Below are 25,529 nucleotides of genomic sequence, written 5' to 3'. Positions count from 1 at the left end.
CAGGTTAACCTCTTGATTATCCACAGGAGCAGTGAGCGAAGATGCACAGAATGCCCCAGGACCCATGTGCCGGCTCTTTTAACCACAACTAGCACCCGTCCCGTCCTGGGAACACCCGGCAGATAAACCCTGCCAACACCGGGCTGGTGTGCCAGGGAGGGGGACAGCCTGGCATCCACATCAGCAGAGAGAGGGGGGGGATTGAAACCCCCCCCCCCCCCCCAACCCTCCCCCGCAGCTCAGCACAACAGCACATCCCTTGCAGCAACTGAGGGAAACAGAGGATGGGCACTAGGACCGAGGAGGAGGCCTGCAGTCAGCGGTGAGGATAGGATTGATTGGAGAGGGAGTTTGGAGATACGGTGTTTGCTGAATGAAGAGACCTCGGCTTCAGAAAACTTTCATCGGGGAAGTCTTCTTGCTGCTCGCATGCGGGTTTTGATTGGACGGAGATGCTGAGCTGATACTGAGCCACATCCCTCACTGTCTCTCCCGGTAAGTCCCTTGCTGTGTGTTCCCGAACCATTCCCTTCCTTCATCCTCTCCCTTCTTCATCAACCTGTGGCCCAGTGTGTCAACCCCACGGCGCGTAAACGCGACAGGCTCGATCACAGCACAGAAGAAGACCCTTCGGCCCATTGTGTGCGTGCTGGCTGACAGCTATCCCGCCAGTCTAACCCTCTTTCCCAGCTCTCGCCCACATCGTTACGTTACGATGCTTCAGGTGCGTTTCCGAGTATTCTTTGCGATGTGATGAGGGATTTTTTTCCCTCTCTGACCCTTTCAGGCAGTGAGTTCCAGACCCCACCCCTCCCCACACCACCCTCTCCCCCCCTCCCCACACACCACCCTCTCCCCACACCCCCTCTCCCCACACCACCCTCTCCCCCCACCGCCTCTCCCCCCACCGCCTCCCCACACACCACCCTCTCCCCACACCCCCCTCTCCCCCCACCGCCTCTCCCCCCACCGCCTCTCCCCCCACCGCCTCCCCACACACCACCCTCTCCCCCCACCCCTCCCCACACCACCCTCTCCCCCCTCCCCACACACCACCCTCTCCCCACACCCCCTCTCCCCACACCACCCTCTCCCCCCACCGCCTCTCCCCCCACCGCCTCCCCACACACCACCCTCTCCCCACACCCCCCTCTCCCCCCACCGCCTCTCCCCCCACCGCCTCCCCACACACCACCCTCTCCCCACACCCCCCTCTCCCCCCACCCTCTCCCCACACCCCCCTCTCCCCCCACCGCCTCTCCCCCCACCGCCTCTCCCCCCACCGCCTCCCCACACACCACCCTCTCCCCCCACCCCTCCACACACCACCCTCTCCCCCCACCGCCTCCCCACATACCACCCTCTTCCCTCAAATCCACACCAAACGTCCTCCCTAAATCCCTCAAGAAAAAGATTCTACATCCAACGGCCAGTTCAGAGAAAGCAACCGCGGACTCTGGAATCGAAGATGAGAGGAGAGAATTCTGAGAGGACACAGTGAGTTTCTTCATGCCTGAGAGAGAGAGAGACAAGACTGAGAGAGAGAGAGATAGAGAGAGAGAGAGAGAGAGAGGCCCAAGACTGAGAGAGAGAGATAGAGAGAGAGAGAGAGAGAGGGACAAGACTGAGAGAGAGAGAGAGACAGGACTGAGAGAGAGAGAGAGAGAGAGACAGGACTGAGAGAGAGAGAGAGAGAGAGACAGGACTGAGAGAGAGAGAGAGGGACAAGACTGAGAGAGAGAGAGAGAGAGACAGGACTGAGAGAGAGAGAGAGAGAGAGACAGGACTGAGAGAGAGAGAGAGAGAGAGACAGGACTGAGAGAGAGAGAGAGGGACAAGACTGAGAGAGAGAGAGAGAGGGACAAGACTGAGAGAGAGACAGGACTGAGAGAGAGAGAGAGAGAGACAGGACTGAGAGAGAGAGAGAGAGAGAGACAGGACTGAGAGAGAGAGAGGGACAAGACTGAGAGAGAGAGATAGAGAGAGAGAGGGACAAGACTGAGAGAGAGAGAGAGAGAGAGACAGGACTGAGAGAGAGAGAGAGAGACAGGACTGAGAGAGAGAGAGAGAGAGAGAGACAGGACTGAGAGAGAGAGAGACAGGACTGAGAGAGAGAGAGGGACAAGACTGAGAGAGACAGATAGAGAGAGAGAGGGACAAGACTGAGAGAGAGAGAGAGAGAGAGACAGGACTGAGAGAGAGAGAGACAGGACTGAGAGAGAGAGAGAGACAAGACTGAGAGAGAGAGAGAGAGAGAGAGACAAGACTGAGAGAGAGAGATATGAATGAGAGAGAAAGAGAAAGAGAGAGAGTAATGGCAGAGATAGAGAGGCATGACTGAGAGAAAGAGAGAGAGAGAGAGAGACATGGCAGAGAGAGAGACAGAGAGATAGAGAGAGAGAGAGATAGAGAGAGACAGAGAGAGACAGACAGAGAAAGACGACTGAGAGAGGAGAGAGAGAGAGAGAGAGGAGAGACAGAAAGAGACAGATAGAGAGAGAGAGAAAGGGGGAGAGAGAGAGAGATGAGAGAGACAGAGAGAGGAGAGACAGAAAGAGACAGAAAGGTGGAGAGAGAGAGAGATGGCACAGAGAAAGCGAGAGAGGAAAGACAGAGAAAGAGAGAAACAGAGAGAGAGAAACAGAGAGAGATAAACAGAGAGAGAGAGGGGAGCGAGAGACAGAGAGAGAGAGGAAGAGAGAGAGAGAGACATTATTGAGAGAGAGAGAGGAGAGACAGGCAGAGAGAGACATTACTGAAAGAGAGAGAGAGAAAGAGAGACAGACAAAGAAAGATGACTGAGAGAGAAATAGAGAGAGGAGAGAGAGAAAGAGAGAGAGAGAGGAGAGACAGAAAGAGACAGAGATAGAGAGAGAGAAAAAGGGGGGGAGAGAGAGAGATGACAGAGAGAGGGGAAAGACAGAGAAAGAGAGAGACAGACAGAGAGAGATAAACAGAGAGAGAGGGCAGCGAGAGAGAACCAATGTAAAAAGCCTCTAGCATTTCCATCACAAGATCATTCAGCTCAGATTGTATGACCCTCCGTACAGCAGGCCAGTGCAATCATTATCCTTTTAATCCCTTCTTTCTATCCCACTCCCACTTTAATCTTTTTCAATTCCCATTCATTATTCTGTCTCTCTCTCTCTCTCTCTTTATTCCATCCCTCCGTCCCATCTCTTTATCCCCTCTTTCAGCAGCAACTTCTATTTATTCACCACCTTTAGTGTCGGAAAAACATTGCAAGGCGATATAAAACAAAACGACACATCGGAGGCATCAAGCCAAAGGCTTGGCCAAAGTGGTAGAGAGGAAATAGTCTCTCCGATTGAGAGAAGGAGGTAGAGAGATGGAGAGGTTTAGGTGGAGGGTTCTACACGCGTGTGTGGGTTTGTAAGTTCATGTTTGTGCCTATGTGTGTCTCTGCGTGTGGGGTGGTTACGTGTCAGGTTCTCGCTGTGTGTGGGTGGGTATAATTTATTTGCCAAGCCGTCCCATCGCTATCTCTGCCTGTCAACGACTGATTCATGCAGTGCTGTTAGGGTCTGATTATTCACAACAGCACTTATCACTTTGTTAAACTGCTCACTCTCTTCCCACTTTTTGGCGATGTTTGTCGTTTGCGCTGTTGATGGAGGTTTGAGACCATAAGACATAGGAGCAGAATTAGGCCACTCGGCCCATCTAGTCTGCTCCGCCATTCAATCATGGCTGATATTTTTCCCATCCCCATTCTCCTGCCTTCTCCCCACAACCCCTGATCCCCTTATTAATCAAGAACCTATCTATCTTTGTCTTAAAGACACTCAATGACCCGGTCTCTGTAGCCTTGTTTGTTTTTCTCTTTGATGGAGTTGTGGATATTGGGTGTCGCTGGCTGGGCCATCCTTAGTTGCCCTTGGAAGGCAGTTGAGCATCAAACACGTTGCTGTGGCTCTGGAGTCACATGTAGGCCAGACCGGGTAAGGACGGCAGATTTCCTTCCCTAAAGGGACATTAGTGAACCAGATGGGTTTTTGCGACAATCGACAATGGTTTCGTGGTCACTGTTATGGCGACTAGCTTTCAATTCCAGATTTAAGATTAAAAATTATTCATTGAAGGAGGCGATGGCCTAGTGGTATTATCGCTAGATTATTAATCCAGAAACTCAGTTCTGGGGACCCGGGTTCGAATCCCGCTGTGGCAGATGGTGGAATTTGAATTCAATAAAAAATATCTGGAATTAAGACTCTACTGATAACCCATTGTCGGAAAAACCCATCTGATTCCTTTAGTGAAGGAAATCAAAACCTGGTCTGGCCTACCTGTGACTCCAGAAATCAAAACCTGGTCTGGCCTACCTGTGACTCCAAATCCTTACCTGGTCTGGCCTACCTGTGACTCCAGAGCCACAGCAATGTGGTTGACTCTCAACAAGGGTAACTAGGGATGGGCAATAAATGCTGGCCCAGCCAGCGACGCCTATATCCCATGAATGAAAAAAACAATTCCATTCACTGTCATAATGGACCTTGGACCCACATCCCTAGGGCATTAGGAGTTTGCACGTTCTCCCCGTGTCTGCGTGGGTTTCCTCCGGGTGCTCCGGTTTCCTCACAGTCCAAAGATGTGCAGGTTAGGTTGATTGGCCGGGCTAAATTGCCCCTTAGTGCCCTGGGATGCGTAGGTTAAAGGGATTAGTGGGGTAAATATATGGGGTTACGGGGATAGGGCCTGGGTGGGATTGTGGCCGGTGCAGACTCGATGGGCCAAATGGCGTCCTTCTGCACTGTAGGGGTTCTGTGATTGTATGATTAGCCGAGTGCCCTAGGATTATTAGTTCAGTGACATTACCATACACCACCATCGCCCCAAGATTCAAGTAGATCATGGCTGATCTTTATCTACCTCCACCTACCCTCTTCCACAACCCCAATATCCTTGCCTAACTGTAGTGTCTGTACTCTGTTAGGGACTGTGGGTGTTAAACAAAAAGAAAAAGGTGTGGTTTGCACGTGTAGATTCAAAATAACAACAACAGATTTATTGAGGAGCTGCTCCCTGTACAGAGCAGAAAACGAAACTAAGCAGGAGCCTGTGAAACACCCCAATGACATCGCCATCAACTGACCAACTCTTAAAGCAATCACACAACCGCTTAAATATATAACACTAACTAAAATCAATCAATCAATCTCCGTTGTGAAGTTTTCAATTGATCCCCAATATCGAATGTCTTTTGGGGGAGTAAGTTCCAGATTGCCACTACCCTTTATGTGAAGAACCGCTTCTTGAAATCACTCCCGGCGGCACGGTAGCACAGTGGTTAGCACTGTTGCTTCACAGCTCCAGGGACCTGGGTTCGATTCCCGGCTTGGGTCACTGTCTGTGTGGAGTTTGCACATTCTCCTCGTGTCTGCGTGGGTTTCCTCCGGGTGCTCCGGTTTCCTCCCACAGTCCAAAGATGTGCGGGTTAGGTTCTAAAATTGCCCCTTAGTGTCCTGAGATGTGTAGGTTAGAGGGATTAGCGGGTAAATGTGTAGGGATATGGGAGTAGGGGCTGGGTGGGATTGTGGTCGGTGCAGACTCGATGGGCCGAATGGCCTGTTTCTGCACTGTAGGGTTTCTATGATTTCTATGACTCCCAGAGGGCCATAATTTTAACATTATGCTTCCTCCCCCCTCCCCCAGCACCTTGCACCCCCCCACTCCCCCACCCCCACCTTGCATGACTTCCCCCCCAGAGGAAACAGTTTCTCTCCCCTTGCAATATGCGCCAACATCCCATTTGTCTTCCTAATCCCGTGCTGTACCTGCACACTAACTTCTGTGATTTGTGTAGCGGGACAGCCAGATCCCTCCGCAGAGTTCTGCCGTCTCTCTCTCTCTCTCTCCAATTAAAGGGGAATGGGATATCAAAGTAGGGAGGTTTTGTTACCCCACCTGTGTGCGGTTTTGGTCTGCTTACTTGAGAAAGGATATAATTGCGTTAGAAGCAGTTTAGAGAAGATTCACCCAACTGATGACTACGATGAAGAAGCTCCCTTACACAAAAAGGCTTGGCTTGTCTCCACTGGCGTTTGGAAAATTGAGAGGTGATCCTAGTTTAAGTTTATTTATTAGTGTCACAAGTAGGCTTACATTAACACTGCAATGAAGTTACAAAGAACAGTACAGCACAGGAACAGGCCCTTCGGCCCTCCAGCCTGCGTCAATCACATTGTCCTATCTCGACCAACCGCTTACATCCCTCGATTCCCCGTCTGTTCATGAGTCTATCCAGATAAGTCTTAAATGTCACTAACGTATCTGCCTCAACCACCTCACTTGGCAGCGCATTCCAGGCCCTCGCCATCCTCTGTGTAAAAAACATCCCCCGCACATCTCCACTGAACCTTTTCCCCCCTTACCTTGAACTTGTGACCCCTTGTAATTGTCATTTCTGCCCTGGGAAAAAGCTTCCAACTGTTCACCCTATCTATACCCCTCATAATTTTATAAACCTCTATCAGGTCGTCCCTCAGCCTCCGTCTTTCCAGGGAGAACAATCCCAGTTTATTCAATCTCTCCTCATAGCTAATACCCTCCATACCAGGCAACATCCACCTAACCTACACACCTTTGGACACTAAGGGATAATTTAGCATGGCCAATCCACCTAATCTGCACACCTTTGGACGCTAAGGGGCAATTTATAATGGCTAATCCACCTAACCTACACATCTTTGGACACTAAGGGACAATTTTCTGTACCCTCTCCAAAGCCTCCACATCCTTCTGGGTAGTGCGGTGACCAGAATTGGACACAGTATTCCAAATGTGGCCTAACTGTGAAAATCCCTGTTCGGGTAACACCAGGGGAGAATTTAGCACGGCCAATGCACCCTAACCAGCGTGTCTTTTGGACTGTGGGAGGAAATCGGAGCACCCGGAGGAAACCCACGCAGACACGGGGAGAACGTGAAAAAACTCCACACAGACAGTGACCCAAGCCGGGAATCGAACCTGGGTCCCTGGCGCTGTGAGGCAGCAGTGCTAACCACTGTGCCACCATGCTAAGCCACATGAAATGTGGCTTATTGAAAGGTATAAGATCCTGAGGGGACTGAACATGGTGGATGCTGAGAGGACGTTTCCCCTTATGGGAGTGACTAGAACTAGGGGTCACTGTTTAAAGGAGTCTCCCATTTAAGATGGAGAGGAGAAACTATTTTTCCCGGAGGAATGTTAGTCTGTAGTATTCTCTTCCCAGGGAGCAGTGGAGGCTGGGTCATTGAATAATTATAAGGCTGATTTAGATGGGGGTACTTGATCAACAAAGGAGTTCAAGGATGTGGGGGGTAGAGGTCGGAGGAAAGTGGATTTGAGGCCATCTCAGATCACCCATCTCTCAGATCAGTCATGATCCTATCAACTGGTAGAACATGCTCGAGGGGCTGAATGGCCTACTCTTAATCCTAATTTCTATGTTGAATGCCTCATGGAAGTCCATTTAAATAACATCCAGAGATACTACCTCAGACGCCACATTGGTTACCGCCACAAGGAGATTTTATTATCCATGCCCTACTCTTCACAAATTCATCCCGACTCTCTCTCTCTCTCTGAAGACGAGGAGTGTTCTTCTCAGTGCCCTAGTCAATAGTCATCTCTTAACCAGCATCACTAAAATAGTTATTATCAGTTTGCTATTTTTGGAAGCTTGCCTTGAGCAAATTGGTTGCCCTGTGGGTGGCACGGTGGCACAGCGGTTAGTACTGTTTCCTCACAGCGCCAGGGACACGGGTTCAATTCCAGCCTCGGGTGACTTTCTACATGGAGTTTGCATATTCTCCCCGTGTCTGCCTGGGTTGCCTCCGGGTGCTCCGGTTTCCTTCCATAGTCAAAAGATGTGCAGGTTACGGATTGGCCATGCTAAATTATTCCTTAGTGTCCAAAGATGTGTAGTTAGGTGGATTGGCTATGCTAAATTGTCCCTTAGTGTCCAAAGATGTGTAGTTAGGTGGATTGGCTATGCTAAATTGTCCCTTAGTGTCCAAAGATGTGTAGGTTAGGTGGATTGGCTATGCTACATTTCCCCTTAGTGTCCAAAGATGTGTAGATTAGGTGGATTGGCCATGCCAAATTGTCCCTTAGTGTCCAAAGATGTGTAGGTTAGGTGGATTAGCCATTATAAATTGCCCCTTAGCGTCCAAAGATGTGTAGTTAGGTGGATTGGCCGTGCTAGATTGTACCTTAGTGTCCAAAGGTGTGTAGGTTAGGTGGATTAGGGGGTAAATGCATGGGGTTACGAGGATAGGCCAGAGGGTGAGCCTGGGTAAGATGCTCTGTTGGAAAGTTGGTGCAGGCTCGATGGGCCGAATGGCCTCCTTCTGCACTGTCGGGATTCTATGATTATGTTTCCAATAGTGAACATGCAAAGTAATTCTTTGACTATAAAGTGGGTGAGAGATTTGAGTAAACCTGATTTTAATCATCTCAAGGAATGAACCCGTCCTTTTGTTTGACAGACATGAGGAAGAGAATGCTGGGAGGAAGAGAACTCTGAACGGATGGAAAATCTGTGTGAGCTTCAGAGCCCCCTGTTAGGAGAGGGGAGGAGCGACAAACTATTTAGTCGCGTATCGCCCGGCCGTTGCTCAGCCCGGGAGGAACCTCCATCGCCCTCTGACAGAGCCCGCCTCACGCCCATCTGGAGCTACCCACTTCGGGGCGGTCCTCCCACCAGCGCGGACTCCCAGTTGGTCCCACAGCTCCTGGACACCTGCTCACTGCAGAACACTGTGGAGTCTCTATACAGCACGACGCTCCGTGCAGACCCCGGGGTCTGGGCGAGACTGAGAGACTGCACTGAGACCACTTTCACAGAGGATGCGACAGGGGGCCAGGAGATGGTGAATCCCACGGAACTCAAGGCTCTGAAATCGGAAGTCAGCCAGGCGAAAGTTCCGACTGTCTCGATCGATGTGGAGGAACTCCCGTTCCTGGAGACGCAGGTAAATTGGTTACCATGGAAAGGTCAGCACGCAGTGGAGAAACTTCTAACAGCGTTAGACAGGGTAGATTCAGAAAGAATGTTCTTGATGGTGAGGGGAGTCCAGAACTAAGTTTGAGGATGAGAGGTAAACCTTTTCGGACTGAGGTGAGGAGAAATTTCTTCACCCAGAGGGTGGTGAATGTGTGGAATTCACTCCCACGGAAAGTAGTTGAGGCCAAAACGCTGTGTGATTTTAAGAAGAAATTAGATATTGCTCTTGAAGCTAAAGGGATCCAGGGATATGGAGGGAAGGCGGGATCAGGATGTTGAATTCAATGATCAGCCAGAATCAAAATGAATGGCGGAGCAGGCTTGAAGGGCCGAATGGCCTCCTCCTGCTTCTATTTGCTATGTTTCTATAAACTCCTGTCCTGATTTACCTGTTACTCCATAGAATCCCCACAGTGCAGAAGCAGGCCCTTGTCACAGGTTAGAAGCCCCACAGTGCCGAAGGAGGCCATTCAGCCCATCGAGCCTGCACTGACAACAATCCCACCCAGGCCCTTCCCCTGTAACCCCACGTATTTATCCTGCTAACCCCCCTGACACTAAGGGGCAATTTAGCACGGCCAATCCACCTAACCTACGCTTTCGGACTGTGGGAGGAAACCGGAGCACCCGAAGGAGACCCACGCAGACACGGGGAGAACGTGCAGACTCCACACAGACAGTCACCTGAGGCTGAAATCGATCCCGGGTCCCTGGCGCTCTGAGGCAGCCAGTGCGAACCACTGTGCCACTGTTACTTTAGGGGCTTTCAAAAGATTCCTCATGGAAAAATCAGTGTTGGGATTGCGGAAAAAGGCTGTTTGAGTTAGAACCAAGAAGCTATTTCAAAGACTATTTCCTCGGGTGGATGGAGCTATTACAAGGGGGCATAACTATAGGGTTCATGGTGGGAGATATAGGAAGGATGTCCGAGGTAGGTTCTTTACGCAGAGAGTGGTTGGGGTGTGGAATGGACTGCCTGCAGTGATAGTGGAGTCAGACACTTTAGGAACATTTAAGCGGTTATTGGATAGGCACATGGAGCACACCAGGATGATAGGGAGTGGGATAGCTTGATCTTGGTTTCAGATAAAGCTCGGCACAACATTGTGGGCCGAAGGGCCTGTTCTGTGCTGTACTGTTCTATGTTCTATGTTCTAAGCTCACCCCTTCTGAGTGATGGCAGTATCCCCCCTCTCCCCATGTCTCAAATCTTCACTCCCCCACGAGTACATCCAGTCAGCTTTTCAATCCACTGGTGCTATTTACCTCACTGGTCTTACTGGCATCCCGGCCAACATTCCTCCCTCGCCCAATAACACCACAGCAGCATTTTCTGTTTTTGTTACACCGCAAGCAGCCGGTGTTTCATTGCATTGCTATTTGTGGAACCTTCCTGTGGACAAAATAGCTGCCATGGCAACAGAGACTGAACTAGAAGACAATTTGCGAGGCGGATTGAGGCATTTTCCAGGGATATGCGACAAGCTTTATATCAACACCACCTTTTAACCAACAATTTATTCAAACTTTCTGTTTGTTTGCTAAATATAGCACGGGGGTTTTTTTTTTAGAAACCTTTGTTAGTCTCAAAGCTTTGCGCGCACTGCTGCCTCACAGCGCCAGGGACCCGGGTTCGATTCCCGGCTCGGGTCACCGTCTGTGTGGAGTCTGCACGTTCTCCCCATGTCTGCGTGGGTTTCCTCCGGGTGCTCCGGTTTCCTCCCACAGTCCAAAAGACGTGCTGCTTAGGGTGCATTGGCCGTGCTAAATTCTCCCTCAGTGTACCCGAACAGTAGTGTGGCGACTAGGGGATCGTCACAGTAACTTCATTGCAGTGTTAATATAAGCCTACTTGTGATAGTAATAAATAAATTTAAAGCTTTTAACTTTAAATGATCTGATCTCTCCCCTTCATAAGTTCACAAAATTCTCGGAGGATTTCTCTGACTCAAGGATGAGCTGGCTACGGCCCATCCTGAGTTCAAATATGTGACTCATCCGTGGCTCCCATTTGGGTGGTGAGGGAGGATGTGGGGGTAGGGAAAGCATCTGTGCCCCTCTGGGCCGGAACAGGGTGAGGGGAATCGACTTACAAAAGAGATTTGAACACAAGAATCCAGGTTGGCACTCCAAGTGCCAACACTGAAGGAGCTGGTGGTGCTGTCGATAGGATGTTGCATCAAGGCCTCAGACTGCTTCCCAAGTGGAGGTAAACAATCCCAGGACCAGGGAGTCCCTCTCCGGTGCCCTGACCAACATTCATTTGGGGTGGCACTGTGGGTTAGCACTGCTGCCTCACAGTGTCAGGGACCGGGGTTCGATTCCCGGCTCGGGGTCACTGTCTGTGTGGAGTCTGCACGTTCTCCCCGTGTCTGCGTGGGTTTCCTCCGGGTGCTCCGGTTTCCTCCCACAGTCCAAAAGACATGCAGGTTAGATTGATTAGCTATGCTAAATTGATCCTTAGTGTCCCGGGATGAGTGGGTTAGAGGGATTAGCGGGGTAAATACTTGGGGGTGACGGGGGTGGGGCCTGGGTGGGATTGTGGTCGGTGCAGACTCGATGGGCCAAATGGCCTCCTTCTGCATTGTAGGGATTCTATGATTTCTTAATCGACACCTTAAATCAATGATTTAGTCACTGGGCTAAAGCTTACCAAAAAACTGGCAGAGGGCTGTTTCTGGTGGAAAAACCGGCATGTTTCTCTCCAGATTCTACCAAACTATGCCAAAAAAAATCAAGGGGGTGTGATTCACGCCATCATACAGGGGGTGGGGCCTACATGCGCCAACAAAATGGCGGCTGCACAGAGATCAGGATGACCGATTTAAAGGACACCCCGATCAGAGCTGCAAAAAACCTCCCCCCTGAGCCCACCACAGAGACCTCAGGGACTCCCCTTCCCCCCCCCACCCCAGTTGGACCCAGCATTTACTCCAACCACCAACCCCCCCACCACGATCATCGGCCCCTTCTCTCTTCCACCTCCCACAGCAATCAGCAGCCCCCTCTCTCTCACCCCCCAAGATCGTCAACCCACGACCACATCCGCATGAATTCCAGCAACCACCTCCCCCGGCACACCCCCATCTGCATGAATTCCAGCCCTCCCCCCCCACACCCCCATGAGGCTCCCCTGGTGCCCACCTTGGCACAGCTTAGCCAGATTGACTGGTGAGGGAGAGAGAGTGAACGTTTCAGGGCAAGGATCTTTCTAAAAGGTCCCTGCTCTAAAACACTGGCCGCAATTCTCCCAAAAGTGCCAAATTGGCGGGAAAACAGTTCTAAATCCCGACTGTTCTGTCAGCTCAGCTTCTCACTCAAATCCCCGCACTCTGGGAACTGCAGAGTCGTGAATCTCATTAAAAACTCCGGGGGGGGCGGCGCCTATTCACGCCAGAGTTTGAGACAGTTCTGGAACTCTGCACACGCGCAGTGGCCCCGATCTGTCTGCCTCCCCATTTGCTGCCAGCTCGAACGCTGGCCAGCCCGGGACCCCCGCAGTGCTGCCCCTCCAGCCCCCCAACAGCCCGATCGTGGCCCCCGCAACAATTCCCGGGCCAGCCTTGACCTTCCCCCACAGCCCTGGAGCGCCCCGATGTGCAGCCCACGCCCCCCCCAACCCCCAGCAGTGGCGATTCCCCCAACTCCCTCACCCCAGCAGAACCCCCCCCCAACCGACCCTCCCCACTCCAGGTCAGACCCCCCGAGAAGCAGCCCGCCCCATTTGCTGCCCTCCCTCCATCCCAGACCAATCACCATGCAGAGTGGCAGTGGGACCCCACACCCCACCCCAACCAATCGCCCCGAGGCCCCACCCACAATAGGCCCCACCCCCTTGGCACTGCCCGATGCCCGATGGGCAGTGCCAAGGTGCCCCCTGGGCATGGGCACTTTGCCCCTTGGGCAGTGCCAGGGGCACAGGTTGGCACTGCCAGGTTAGAGAGGAGCAGGAGACTTCTCTCCAGTGTCCAGGCCAATGTTGATCTCTCCGGCAACACCACGAAAGCAGATGATCGGAGTATTATCGGAGTGTGTGGGAGCTCGCTGAGCACAGTTTGGCTGCTGTGTTTCCGACATTAACTACAAATCATTGGCCATAAAGAATGTCAGGGTCTTCTAGGACGTGAAAGGTGTTATATAAACGTAAATCTTTCTTTCAAAGTAACCTAGTGCGTGATGTGAGTAGGGAATTAAATCGCTCTTTCCGCATTAGGTTCACTGATTAATTTATCTTTGCAGTGCTGTTGATTTTTTACAATTATTTCCTCATTATTCACTTCTGTGAAATAAAGCAAGGATTCACACCACTGAAACAAGTGGGATTTATTTTAATTAGCTCCCTCAGGATAAGAGGAACATTAGATCAAAATTTACACCATCAAAAGCCATTATAATCTTTAAAGCACTTTATAAATAGCCCAGGCAGAGAGAGAGAGAGAGAGAGAGAGATGCAGAGGGATTCAAAGAGGGAGCAGGAGAGAGAGAAATGGAAAAGGAAGAGAGACACAGAGGGGTGCAAAGCGATAGAGAGGGAGGGAATAGAGAGGGAGGGAATAGAGAGGGAGGGAATAGAGAGGGGGGGAAAGAGAGGGGGGGAATAAAGAGAGGGGGGGAAAAGAGAGGGGGGGGAAAAGAGAGGGGGGAAAGAGAGGGGGGGAAGAGAGGGGGGAAAAGAGAGGGGGAAAAGAGAGGGGGGAAAAGAGAGGGGGGGAAAAGAGAGGGGGGAAAGAGAGGGGGGGGAAAAGAGAGGGGGGGAAAAGGGGGGGGAAGAGAGGGGGCGGAGAGAGGGGGGCGGAGAGAGGGGGGCGGAGAGAGGGGGGGGAAGAGAGGGGGGGGAAGAGAGGGGGGGAAGAGAGGGGGGCGGAGAGGGGGGGGCGGAGAGGGGGGGGCGGAGAGGGGGGGGCGGAGAGGGGGGGGCGGAGAGGGGGGGGCGGAGTGGGGGGGGGGCGGAGAGAGGGGGGGTGCGGAGAGAGAGGGGTGCGGAGAGAGGGGGGTGCGGAGAGAGGGGGGTGCGGAGAGAGGGGGGTGCGGAGAGAGGGGGGGTCGGAGAGAGGGGGGGGCGGAGAGAGAGGGGGTTGGAGAGAGGGGGGGCGGAGAGAGGGGGGTGCGGAGAGAGGGGGGGCGTAGAGAGGGGGGGCGGAGAGATGGGGGGCGGAGAGATGGGGGCGGAGAGATGGGGGCGGAGAGATGGGGGCGGAGAGAGGGGGGCGGAGAGAGGGGGCGGAGAGGGGGGGGCGGAGAGGGGGGGGGCGGAGAGGGGGGGCGGAGGGGGGGGGCGGAGAGGGGGGCGGAGAGAGGGGGGCGGAGAGAGGGGGGCGGAGAGAGGGGGCGGAGAAAGGGGTGCGGAGAGGGGGGGCGGAGAGGGGGGCGGAGAGGGGGGGAGAGGGGGGGGGGGAGAGGGGGGGGCGGGGAGGGGGGGGCGGGGAGGGGGGGGCGGAGAGGGGGCGGAGAGGGGGGGCGGAGAGGGGGGGCGGAGAGGGGGGGCGGAGAGGGGGGGCGGAGAGGGGGGAGAGGGGGGAGGAGGGGGGAGGGGGGCGAGGCGGGGAGGGGGGAGAGTGGGTGGGGGGAGAGAGGGGGGAGAGGGCGGGGGAGAAGGTGGTTGGAGAGGGCGGGGGAGAGGGCGGGAGAGAGGGAGTGGGAGAGGGAGGGGGAGCTGGAGAGGGAGGGGGAGAGGGGGAAGTGACGAGTGGGGAGAGAGAGAGGGAGAGAGAAATGGGGAGGGAGAGAATTGGAGAGGGAGAGAGGGTGAAATGGAGAGGGAGGGAGGGAGAGGGAGGAACAGAGAGGGAGAGAGAAATGGAGAGGGAGACAGAAAAAAATGGGATGCAAAGAGATGTTAAGGGAGAGTGAGAAAGGAGGAGGGGAGAGAGAAACAGATGGATGCAAAGAGATGAAGAGAGAGGGAGAGAGGGAGGGGGGAGGGAACGAGAAAATGAGAGAGAGGGAGACAGAGAGGCAGATAGAGATAGTTAGAGAGAAGTGGAGAGCCACAGGAGGAAGGTAGATAGAGAGATAGAGGTGGAAAGAAACACAGAGGAAGAGATGTTGAGATGGAGCGAGGGAGAGACAGAGTCCGGAATCTTCTGCCCTACACTGTTGCTAGCCAGTGTTCGAGGTTGGGGTAATCCAGCGATGACCTTCGGCTGGTGGCAGGCGGCACGGTGGCACAGTGGTTAGCACTGCTGCCTCACAGCGCCAGGGACCCGGGTTCGATTCCCAGCTTGGGTCACTGTCTGTGTGGAGTTTGCACATTCTCCCCGTGTCTGCGTGGGTTTCCTCCGTGTGTTCCAGTTTCCTCCTCACAGTCTGAGAGACGTGCTGGTTTAGGTGCACTGTAAGAGGTCTCACAACACCAGGTTAAAGTCCAACAGGTTTATTTGGTAGCAAAAGCCACTGGGTGCACTGGCCATGCTAAATTCTCCCTCGGTGTACCCAAGCAGGCGCCGGAGTGTGGGGACTGGGGGATTTTCACAGTAACTTCATTGCAGTGTTAATGTTAGCCTACATGTGACACAAATAAATAAACTTTATAAACTTTCAACTAAGCCTTGGGCAGGTGCTCCAGCAGCAACCAGTGCCTCCTCAGTGGCACAGCCAATCATAGAGCATAAGATATAGGAGCAGAATTAGACCATTCAGCCCATCGATCAATCATGGCTGATCTGATTCTCATCCCCATTCTCCTGCTTACTCCCTGTAACCCTTGATCCCCTTATTGATCAAGAACCGAGGACCAGCCTATGACTGACCGACAGCTCTTGATGGGCAAGATTGGCACTCCCAGGGTTAAAGACCCCTTCTTGGTCTGTCAAGTGCCTGAGTGACACATGGTGTGGCAGGGGTCCCCTAAAAAAGGCAACGTGAGGGGCTCAAGCCAGCCAATTCCCCCACCTCCTCCACAAGATTCCAGAGGGAGATAGATGTATTGAAGGGACGCGGAGTGAGAGAGACAGAGAGCATTTAATCTTAGAATTCCGACAGTGCAGAAGGAGGCCATTCAGCCCATCGAGCCTGCACCGATCACAATCCCACCCAGACCCTATCCCCGTAACCCCACATATTTACCCTGCTAATCCCCCTGACACTAAGGGCCAATCAACCTAACCGGCATATCTTTGGATTGGTGGGTGGAAACCGGAGCACCCGGAGGAAACCCACGCAGACACGGGGAGAACGTGCAAACTCCACACAGTCACCCAAGGCTGGAATCGAACCCAGGTCCCTGGCGCTGAGAGGCAGCAGTGCTAACCACTGTGGCAGCCTTGGACAGGAAAAACGTTACAGGATACAATGTGGGTTAGCAACGAGTCACTTTGATTTGATTTATTATTGTCACATGTATTAGCATACAGTGAAAAGTATTGTTTCTTGCGCGCTATACAGACAAAGCATACCGTTCATAGAGAAGGAGAGAGTACAGAATGTAGAGTTACAGTCATAGCTAGGGTGTAGAGAAAGATCAACTTAATGCGAGGGAGGTCCATTCAAAAGTCTGACAGCAGCAGGGAAGAAGCTGTTCTTGAGTCGGTTGGTACGTGACCTCAGACTTTTGTATCTTTTTCCCAACGGAAGAAGGTGGAAGGGAGAATGTCCGGGGTGTGTGGGGTCCTAGGAAACGGACTAGGAAAAGCTCAGGTTTGCTGTCTGAGTTAGTGGATGGCCGTCGGAGTTGAGTCTGGATGCTGAGAGCGGCCTCAGTATCCCTTGCTCGGGAACAGTAGAAATCCGCTGGTCATTATCCATGGAGCCTTGCTGGAAACGTTATGAATGTGCTGTCCCCTCAGTTTGATTTGATTTATTATTGTCACATGTTTTAACATAGTGAAAGTATTGTTTCTTGCGCACTATACAGACAAAGCATACCGTTCATAGAGAAGGAAAGGAGAGAGTGCAGAATGTAGTGTTACAGTCATAGAGTCATAGAGGTTTACAGCATGGAAACAGGCCCTTCGGCCCAACTTGTCCATGCCGCCCTTTTTTTTAAAAACCTCAAAGCTAGTTCCAATTGCCCACATTTGGCCCATATCCCTCTATACCCATCGTACCCATGTAACTATCTAAATGCTTTTTAAAAGACAAAATTGTACCCGCCTCTACTAATACCTCTGGCAGCTTGTTCCAGACACTCACCACCCTCTGTGTGAAAAAATTGCCCCTCTGGACACTTTTGTATCTCTCCCCTCTCACCTTAGACCTATGCCCTCTATTTTTAGACTCCCCTACCTTTGGGAAAAGATATTGACTATCTAGCTGATCTGTGCCCCTCATTATCTTATAGACCTCTATAAGATCACCCTTCAGCCTCCTACGCTCCAGAGAAAAAAGTCCCAGTCTATCCAGCCTCTCCTTATAACTCAATCCATCAAGTCCCGGTAGCATCCTAGTAAATCTTTTCTGCACTCTTTCTAGTTTAATAATATCCTTTCTATAATAGGGTGATCAGAATTGGACACAGTATTCCAAGTGTGGCCTTACCAATGTCTTGTACAACTTCAACAAGACATTCCAACTCCTGTATTCAATGTTCTGACCGATGAAACCAAGCATGCCGAATACCTTCTTCACCATTCTGTCCACCTGTGACTCCACTTTCAAGGAGCTATGAACATGCACCCCGAGATCTCTTTGTTCTGTAACTCTCCTCAGTGCCCTACCATTAACTGAGTAAATCCTGCCCTGGTTCAATCTACCAAAATGCATCACCTCGCATTTGTCTAAATCAAACTCCATCTGCCATTCGTCAGCCAACTGGCCCAATTGATCAAGATCCCGTTGCAATTGGAGATAACTTTCTTCATTGTCCACTATGCCACCAATCTTAGTGTCATCTGCAAACTTACTAACCATGCCTCCTATATTCTCATCCAAATCATTAATATAAATGACAAATAACAGTGGACCCAGCACTGATCCCTGAGGCTCACCGCTGGTCACAGCTAGGGTGTAGAGAAAGATCAGCTTAATGCAAGGTAAGACCATTCAAAAGTCTGACAGCAGCAGGGAAGAAGCTGCTCTTGAGTCAGTTGGTACGTGACCTCAGACTTTTGTATCTTTTTCCCGACGGAAGAAGGTGGAAGAGAGAATGTCCGGGTTGCATGGGGTCCTTAATTATGCTGGCTGCTTTGCCGAGGCAGCGGGAAGTGCAGACAGAGTCAATGGATGGGAGGCTGGTTTGCGTGATGGATTGGGCTACATTCACAACCTTTTGTAGTTCTTTGCGGTCTTGGGCAGAGCAGGAGCCATACCAAGCTGTGATACAACCAGAAAGAATGCTTTCTATGGTGCATTTGTAAAAGTTGGTGAGAGTCGTAGCTGACGTGCCAAATTTCCTTAGTCTTCTGAGAAAGTAGAGGCGTTGATGGGATTTCTTAACTATAGTGTCGGCATGGGGGGACCAGGATAGGTTGTTGGTGATCTGGACACAGTTGAATACTCAGCCACCACACAATTCTGCCGACAGCTTCCAGGACCTCAGCACAACCCTGGGTCAACTGTTGCTTGAAGCTTTCATTGAGAGTTAACTACAGGCATAAGGTCGTTCAAACCCCACTCCAAGTACAAAATCTATGTCTGACATTCCAGTGCAGCACTGAGGGAGTGCTGCACTATCAGTAGGTGCTGTCTTTAAGATTAAACTAAACCAAGACTCTGTGCAAGAGATCCCATTGTACTATATTGAAGAAGAGCAGGAGAGTCCTCCTAGTTTGGGTGGCGCAGTGGTTAGCACTGCTGCCTCACAGCTCCAAGGACCCAGGTTCCATTCCCGGCTCGGGTCACTGTCTGTGTGGAGTTTGCACGTTCTCCTCATGTCTGCGTGGGTTTCCTCCGGGTGCTCCAATTTCCCTTTACAGTCCAAAGATGGGTAGGTTCGGTTGATTGGCCATACTAAATTGCCCCTTAGTGTCAGGCGGATTAGCTAGGGGAAATGCATGGGATTATGTGGGTCGGGCCGGGGTGGGATTGTGGTCGGTGCAGACAGGATTGGGCCGAATGGCCTCCTTCTGCACTGAAGGGATTCCATGCAGTGATTCCATGAACATTGTGAAAACAGATGATTTGGCCGTTTCCACATTTGCTGTTCATTGGCAGCAAAGCAATTTAAAGTTTATTATTTATTAGCCACAAGTAGGCTTACATTAACACCGCAATGAAGTTACTGTGAAAATCCCCTAGTCCCCACACTCCGGCGCCTGTTCGGGTAACACTGAGGGAGAATTTAGCACGGCCAGTGCACCCTAAGCTGCACGTCTTTGGAGTATGGGAGGAAACCGGAGCACCCGGAGGAAACCCGCGCAGACACGGGGAGAATGTGCAGACGCCACACAAACAGTGACCCGAGGCCGGGAATCGAACCTGGGTCTCTGGCGCTGTGAGGGCAGCAGCGCTAACCCCTGTGCCACCGTGCCGTGGGATGTCCTGTGGTCAGGAAAGACGCCGCCACACAAATGCAAGTCGTTTTTTATTTTAATAATCATGCTTTACCGGTGATTTGAGTGTCAGTTAGTGACACTCTGCATCGGGAAGTTGTGTGTTTGCATGTCAAGTACTGAGGGCATGGGGCACTGCCAGCCACTGGTGTTTGGAGGGATTTTGCAGGGTGACACTCAACCTGTTTGGCCGCGTTATGGACGCACCTTCCTTGGACATCAAGTCCTGGGGTGGGGCTCAAACCCAGAGCTTCCGGCTCAGAGGAAGGGGCCCGAACCCCACTGAGCCATCAAAGCACGGGGAGCCAATATTCCCTGACGCATTCTCCACAGCAATGCCTCAAGCGTTCAGTCGACTTGCCAACCAATTGGCTTCCTTTTCTCATGCTCCATAAGTTGTTGCTCCCTTTGAACTTTGACATTTTTCACACCGGTCCTGAGGAGTGCAAAACGGGAATCTCCAACTGCGTGTATCTACGTTTAGGAATCGAGTTTCTGATCTTAAAAGCACAATATAAATTTAAAGTTTATGTATCAGTGTCACAAATCGGCTAACATTAACACCGCAATGAAGTTACTGTGAAAATCCCCGAGTCGCCACACTCCGGCACCTGGTCGGGTTACACTGAGGGAGAATTTAGCACGGCCAATGCACCCTAACCAGCACGTCTTTTGGACTGTGGGAGGAAACTGGAGGAGGAAAGGGGAGGCGATGGCCACATGGTATTATCGCGAGACTATTAATTCCAGAAACTCAGCTAATGTTCTGGGGACCCGGGTTCGAATCCCACCACGGCAGATGGTGGAATTTGAATTCAATTTTTTTTAAAATCTGGAATTAAGAATCTACTGATGACCCATTGTCGGAAAAACCCATCTGGTTCACTAATGTCCTCTTGGGAAGGAAATCTGCCGTCCTTCACCGGTCTGGCCTACAGGTGACTCCAGAGCCACAGCAATGTGGTTGACTCTCAACTGCCGTCGAGCAACTAGGGATGGGCAATAAATGCTGGCCCAGCCAGCAAGGCCAATATGAATTTTAGAAAACATGCAGATACGAGGGCAGATAAGGGGCGGCACGGTAGCACAGTGGGTTAGCACTGCTGCTTCACAGCTCCAGGGACCTGGGTTCGATTCCCGGCTCGGGTCACTGTCTGTGCTGAGTTTGCACATTCTCCTCGTGTCTGTGTGGGTTTCCTCCCACAGTCCAAAGATGTGCGGGTTAGGTTGATTGGCCACGCTAAAATTGCCCCTTAGTGTCCTGAGATGTGTAGGGTAGAGTGATTAGCGGGTAAAATATGTAGGGGTAGGGCCTGGGTGGGATTGTGGTTGGTGCAGACTCGATGGGCCGAATGGCCTCTTCCTGCACTGTAGGGTTTCTATGATTCTACGAGGGGAACGTGCAGACTCCGCACAGTCACACAAGGCCAGAATTGAACCCGAGTCCTTGGCACTGGGAGGCAGCAGCGTTAACCCACTGTGTCGCCATGCCGCCCCAGCTCACTTTTACAGTTTCTGCTAGATTTGAACGCGGAGGTAAAAGGTTAGGTCCTGAGTCACTCCCCCACGCTGCGATACTTTACCCGGAGAATGTTTGCAGGTGATGATGTTGCTCTTTTCACAGACTAATTACCACAGCGACGGAGACAGTAATAGTGACAGCGACAGCACCACCTCCCTCAACATCCCTCAGGATTATCTGGGACTTGCCATCTTCTCCATGCTCTGCTGCTTCTGGCCAATGGGAATTGCTGCATTTTACTTATCACAGAAGGTAAGGTGCCATCTTCTGCACTTTGCGGATTCAATTGTCAGGACAGGGCACCCGAAAACCTAGATTTTACTTCCTGGAGTTCAAAAAATGGAGGGTGATCTCAGTAAGCTGTTTAAAATGACTAAGGGACTCAATGGGGGAGATACGGAGAAAATATATCAGAACAAAGACGCCCAAGATTAAAATTGGAACTAAACGATCCATAGGATCATAGAATCCCTACAGTGCAAGAGGCGGCCATTCAGCCCATCAACTCTGCACTGACAACAATCCCACCCAGATCCTATTCCCGTAACCTCACATATTTACCCTGCTCATAGAAATCATAGAAGCCCTACAGTGCAGAAAGAGGCCATTGGGCCCATCGAGTCTGCACCGACCACAATCCCACCCAGGTCCTACCCCCACATCCACCCACTAATCCCTCTAACCTACACATCTCTGGACACTAAGGGGCAATTTTAGCATGGCCAATCAACCTAACCCGCACATCTTTGGACTGTGGGAGGAAACCGGAGCTCCCGGAGGAAAACCATGCAGATACGGGGAGAATGTGCAAACTTCACACAGACAGTGACCCGAGGCTGGAATCGAACCCAGGTCCCTGGCGCCGTGAGGCAGCAGTGCTAACCACTGTGCTACCGTGCCGATTCAGGAGAGTGGTGTTATCACCAGACAATTAATCCAAAAATTCAGCTAATGTTCACGGGTTCGAATCCCATGGCAAATGGTGGAATTTGAATTCAATAAAAAACATCTGGAATTAAGAATCTACTGATGGCCATGAAACCATTGTTGATTGTTGGAAAAACTAATCCGGTTCATTAATGTTCTTTAGGGAAGGAAATCTGCCGTCCTTACCCGGTCTGGCCTACATGTGACTCCAGAGCCACAGCAATGTGGTTGACTCTCAACTGCCCTCCAAGGGCAACTGGGGATGGGCAATAAATGCTGGCCCAGCCAGCGACGCCCATGTCCCACAAATGAATAAAAGGCAAACTGCTTTCACACGATATCCAACGGAAATCTCCAATTATCTCCCTCAAATATCTGTGGATGATGATGATAGAACTGCCTAAAGGGGCTCAATGGCCAATCCAGTTCTTACGTTCCCAGCTACCTGCTTCATCAAGGGGGCGAGGGCATTTTACCAGCCACCAGGTCAACACTCTGTGGACAGTGTGTAGTCACAGTAATTAAACTTGCTGTAATCTCCACCAGTCCGTACCTTGAGATACGTGCAACTCCTCCAATTACAGCCTCTTGAACATCCCCAATTTTACGCTCTTCAACACTAGCAATGAAGTCTTCAGCCGTTGAGGCTCAAAGCTCTGCAATTCCCCCCATAAGACATAGGAACAGAATTAGGCCACTCAGCCCATCGAGTCTGCTCCGCCATTCAATCATGGCTGATATTTTTCTCATCCCCATTCTCCTGCCTTTTCCTCCTAACCCCTGATCCCCTTATTGATCAAGAACCTATCTAGCTCTGTCTTAAAGACACTCAATGACCTGGCCTCCACACCTTCTGCGGCAAAGAGATCCACAGATTCACCACTCCCAGGCTGAAGAAATTCCTCCTCATCTCTGTTTTAAAGGATCGTCCCTTTAGCCTGAGGTTGTGCCCTCTGGTTCTAGTTTTTCCTACTAGTGGAAACATCCTCTCCACGTCCACTCTATCCACGCCTCGCAGTATCCTATAAGTTTCAATAAGATCCCCCCTCATCCTTCTAAACTCCAACGAGTACAGACCCAGAGTCCTCAACCGTTCCTCATACGACAAGCTCTTCATTCCAGGGATCATTCTCGTGAACCTCCCTCAAACTGCCCCACTTTTCTCCCTGACTTTAAGATGCTCCTCAAAGTGACCAAGTGTCTTAATATGTCCTTAACGTTGCTCTCGGTGGCAAGTTGTCTCTGCTGTGAGGCAGCTCGGAATGTCTCAAACCAAAAGAGAAAATGCTGGAAAATCTCAGCAGGTCTGGCAGCACCTGTAAGGAGAGAAAAGAGCTGACGTTTCGAGTCCAGATGACTCTTTGTCAAAGCTAAAAGGCATGGAAAGTGGGAGATATTTATACTGCAGGGGGAGGGAATGAAGGATGAGTCATAGCCACAGAAAACCAGGGGAAAGGCTGCTAATGGCAGTCCATAGAGAGAGGATAGAAGGTGTGAGTGGCCAAACGGCAGAGAAGCTGAAATCAAAGGGTAAACTGTGACGGATGAAGATGTGGGGGGAGGGAGGGGAAATGGGTGAGAGAGAGGTAACATTGAGAAAAAGGGAAAGCAAAGGGGGCAAAAAGGTAAGGAAAGGGGGGATAAAATAGGGGGGGGAAGAAAAATAAAGACAATAAAGAAATAAAAGGTAGCAAACAGTTAAAAATTAAATAAAATGAAAACAAAGGGGTCAAGGGGGGGGGGGGGGGGGGGGGGTAGAGCGGATCATCTGAAGTTGTTGAATTTGATGCTGAGACCGGAAAGCTGTAAAGTGCCGAGCCGGAAGATGAGATGCTGTTCCTCCAGTTTGCGTTGAGCTTCACTGGAACATTGCAGCAGAGCCAAGGACAGACATGGGGGCATGGGGAGCAGGATCGTGTGTTAAAATGGCAGCAACCGGAAGGTCAGGGTCCTGATTAACAAAGAACAGTACAGCACAGGAACAGGCCCTTCGGCCCTCCAAGCCCGCACCGCTCCCTGGTCCAAACTAGACCATTCTTTTGTATCCCTCCATTCCCACTCCATTCATGTGGCTATCTGGATAAGTCTTAAACGTTCCCAGTGTGTCCGCCTCCACCACCTTGCCCGGCAGCGCATTCCAGGCCCCCACCACCCTCTGTGTAAAATACGTCCTTCTGATATCCGTGTTAAACCTCCCCCCCCCTTCACCTTGAACCTATGACCCCTCGTGAACGTCACCACCGACATTGTGCACAGACCGAAGGTGCTCAGCAAAGCGATCGCGTCAAGCGGAATGTTTTAACGTTAACGGCTCGATGCGAGTGCAGGCTGTTGCTGGATTATCAGTTTTAATTATCTGAACAATTAACTGTGGCCACTCCGGTTTTATTCTTCAACGCAACAACTAACCTTCTCGTCTTGTGTCCTCTAGACCAGCAAAGCCACAGCCAAAGGGGATTATCGGCAGGCTGGCGCGACCTCCAGGCAAGCTCTGTGCACCGCCATCTGCGCCATTGCCCTGGGGGTCTGTTTGTACATCGGAGGTGTGGCGGTTTTGGCTGTCTACATGTCAAAAGATGGCCACTCATAGCGCCAGTCCCGAGCAAGTGCCAACCTCTACAGGGCACCGAGGCCAAGAGGTGACTTCTGCCGGACATTTCGCTGGGCCGAGAGGAGGGACATCTCCAAAGGAAAGCCAGCAGGCATCTGACGGAAGGTGACCAATGCCCTTGCCCGTCGAGATCTGACCCGGAGGCCTCCGTCCATGCTCCAGCTGGAACAACTTGTTGCTCAGAGTGTCAAACCAATTTCCGTCCAGGGATTACAATAAACAGGAAGATTCATCTGGGGGCACCTGGACTGAATCAGGGCCCAGATTCGCAACTTCACTCTGCAATGCCCGTATGTAATTAATCATCTGTAACAGAGTTTTAAAAGCCCAGTTGTGGGTTCAAGTCCCACTCCAGAAATCTAAGCATGCAAGCCAAACTGGTACTCGCAATGCAGTTCCTCAGGGAGCGCTGCACTGTTCAGAGTTGCCAGCTTTAGGGTCAGACGTGAAACCGAGACATTAAAATATCCACCCTGTCAGATATAACCTAAAAGTTACCACGGCATTATTTGAAGGACAGGGAGAGTTCACCCGCCGGTGTCCTGGCTAATATCTATGCCTCAAGCAACATTGCAAAAACAGATTATCTTCTCGGTGTGATTCTGCTGCTTTGTGGAAGCTTGCTGGGCACAAACGGGCAGCCTCCTTTCCTACGGCGGATACGTTGTCCGTAAGGTTTCGCGACGCCGAGATCATGAACGGTGCTACACAAATGCAAGTTGGTTTTTATCACAGACTTTCAGGGAATAGGAGCCACTGAGGGTAGGAGAGGGTGGGTGGGGAGCGGGCGGAGCTGATGGGGGTAGTGTTGGGAAGGAGGAGTTATGGGGGTGGGGGGGGGGGCAAGAGGGTTAAAACAATCCAATCCCACATAACCTTCACAGCTGAGGTAGAGACACAGAATAGAATTATAAAATCCCTACAGTGCAGAAGGGGGCCATTCGGCCCATCGAGCCTGCACCGACAACAATCCCAACTAGGCCCTATCCCCGTAACCCCACATATTTACCCTAAGCCCCCCCGCCCGATACT

The 25,529-nt window shown here is 51.5% G+C and overlaps 1 protein-coding gene across 1 annotated transcript; it reads left to right on the top strand.

The window, feature by feature from the left end:
- Positions 1–353: 353 nt before the first annotated feature.
- tmem91 (transmembrane protein 91) lies at positions 354–24,986 on the top strand. The gene is made up of 4 exons (XM_078241056.1): positions 354–495; positions 8,493–8,978; positions 21,062–21,211; positions 24,318–24,986. Exons 2-4 carry the CDS (start codon positions 8,535–8,537, stop codon positions 24,474–24,476), a joined length of 753 nt encoding a protein of 250 aa, XP_078097182.1. The 5' UTR covers positions 354–495; positions 8,493–8,534; the 3' UTR covers positions 24,477–24,986.
- Positions 24,987–25,529: the final 543 nt, after the last annotated feature.

This window comes from Mustelus asterias, chromosome 24, assembly GCF_964213995.1.
Source record: "Mustelus asterias chromosome 24, sMusAst1.hap1.1, whole genome shotgun sequence".
NCBI classification, from domain to species: domain Eukaryota; kingdom Metazoa; phylum Chordata; class Chondrichthyes; order Carcharhiniformes; family Triakidae; genus Mustelus; species Mustelus asterias.
The sequence above is the reverse complement of the archived record's forward strand: the minus strand, read 5'-3'. Positions and strand labels throughout refer to the sequence as shown.

Coding starts and splice junctions, on each gene's coding strand:
- tmem91 (XM_078241056.1), top strand. CDS start 8,535: ATGGAAAATCTGTGTGAGCTTCAGAGCCCCCTGTTAGGAGAGGGGAGG. Junction 8,979..21,061: donor TCCCGTTCCTGGAGACGCAG/GTAAATTGGTTA, acceptor CTCTTTTCACAG/ACTAATTACCACAGCGACGG. Junction 21,212..24,317: donor CATTTTACTTATCACAGAAG/GTAAGGTGCCAT, acceptor TGTGTCCTCTAG/ACCAGCAAAGCCACAGCCAA.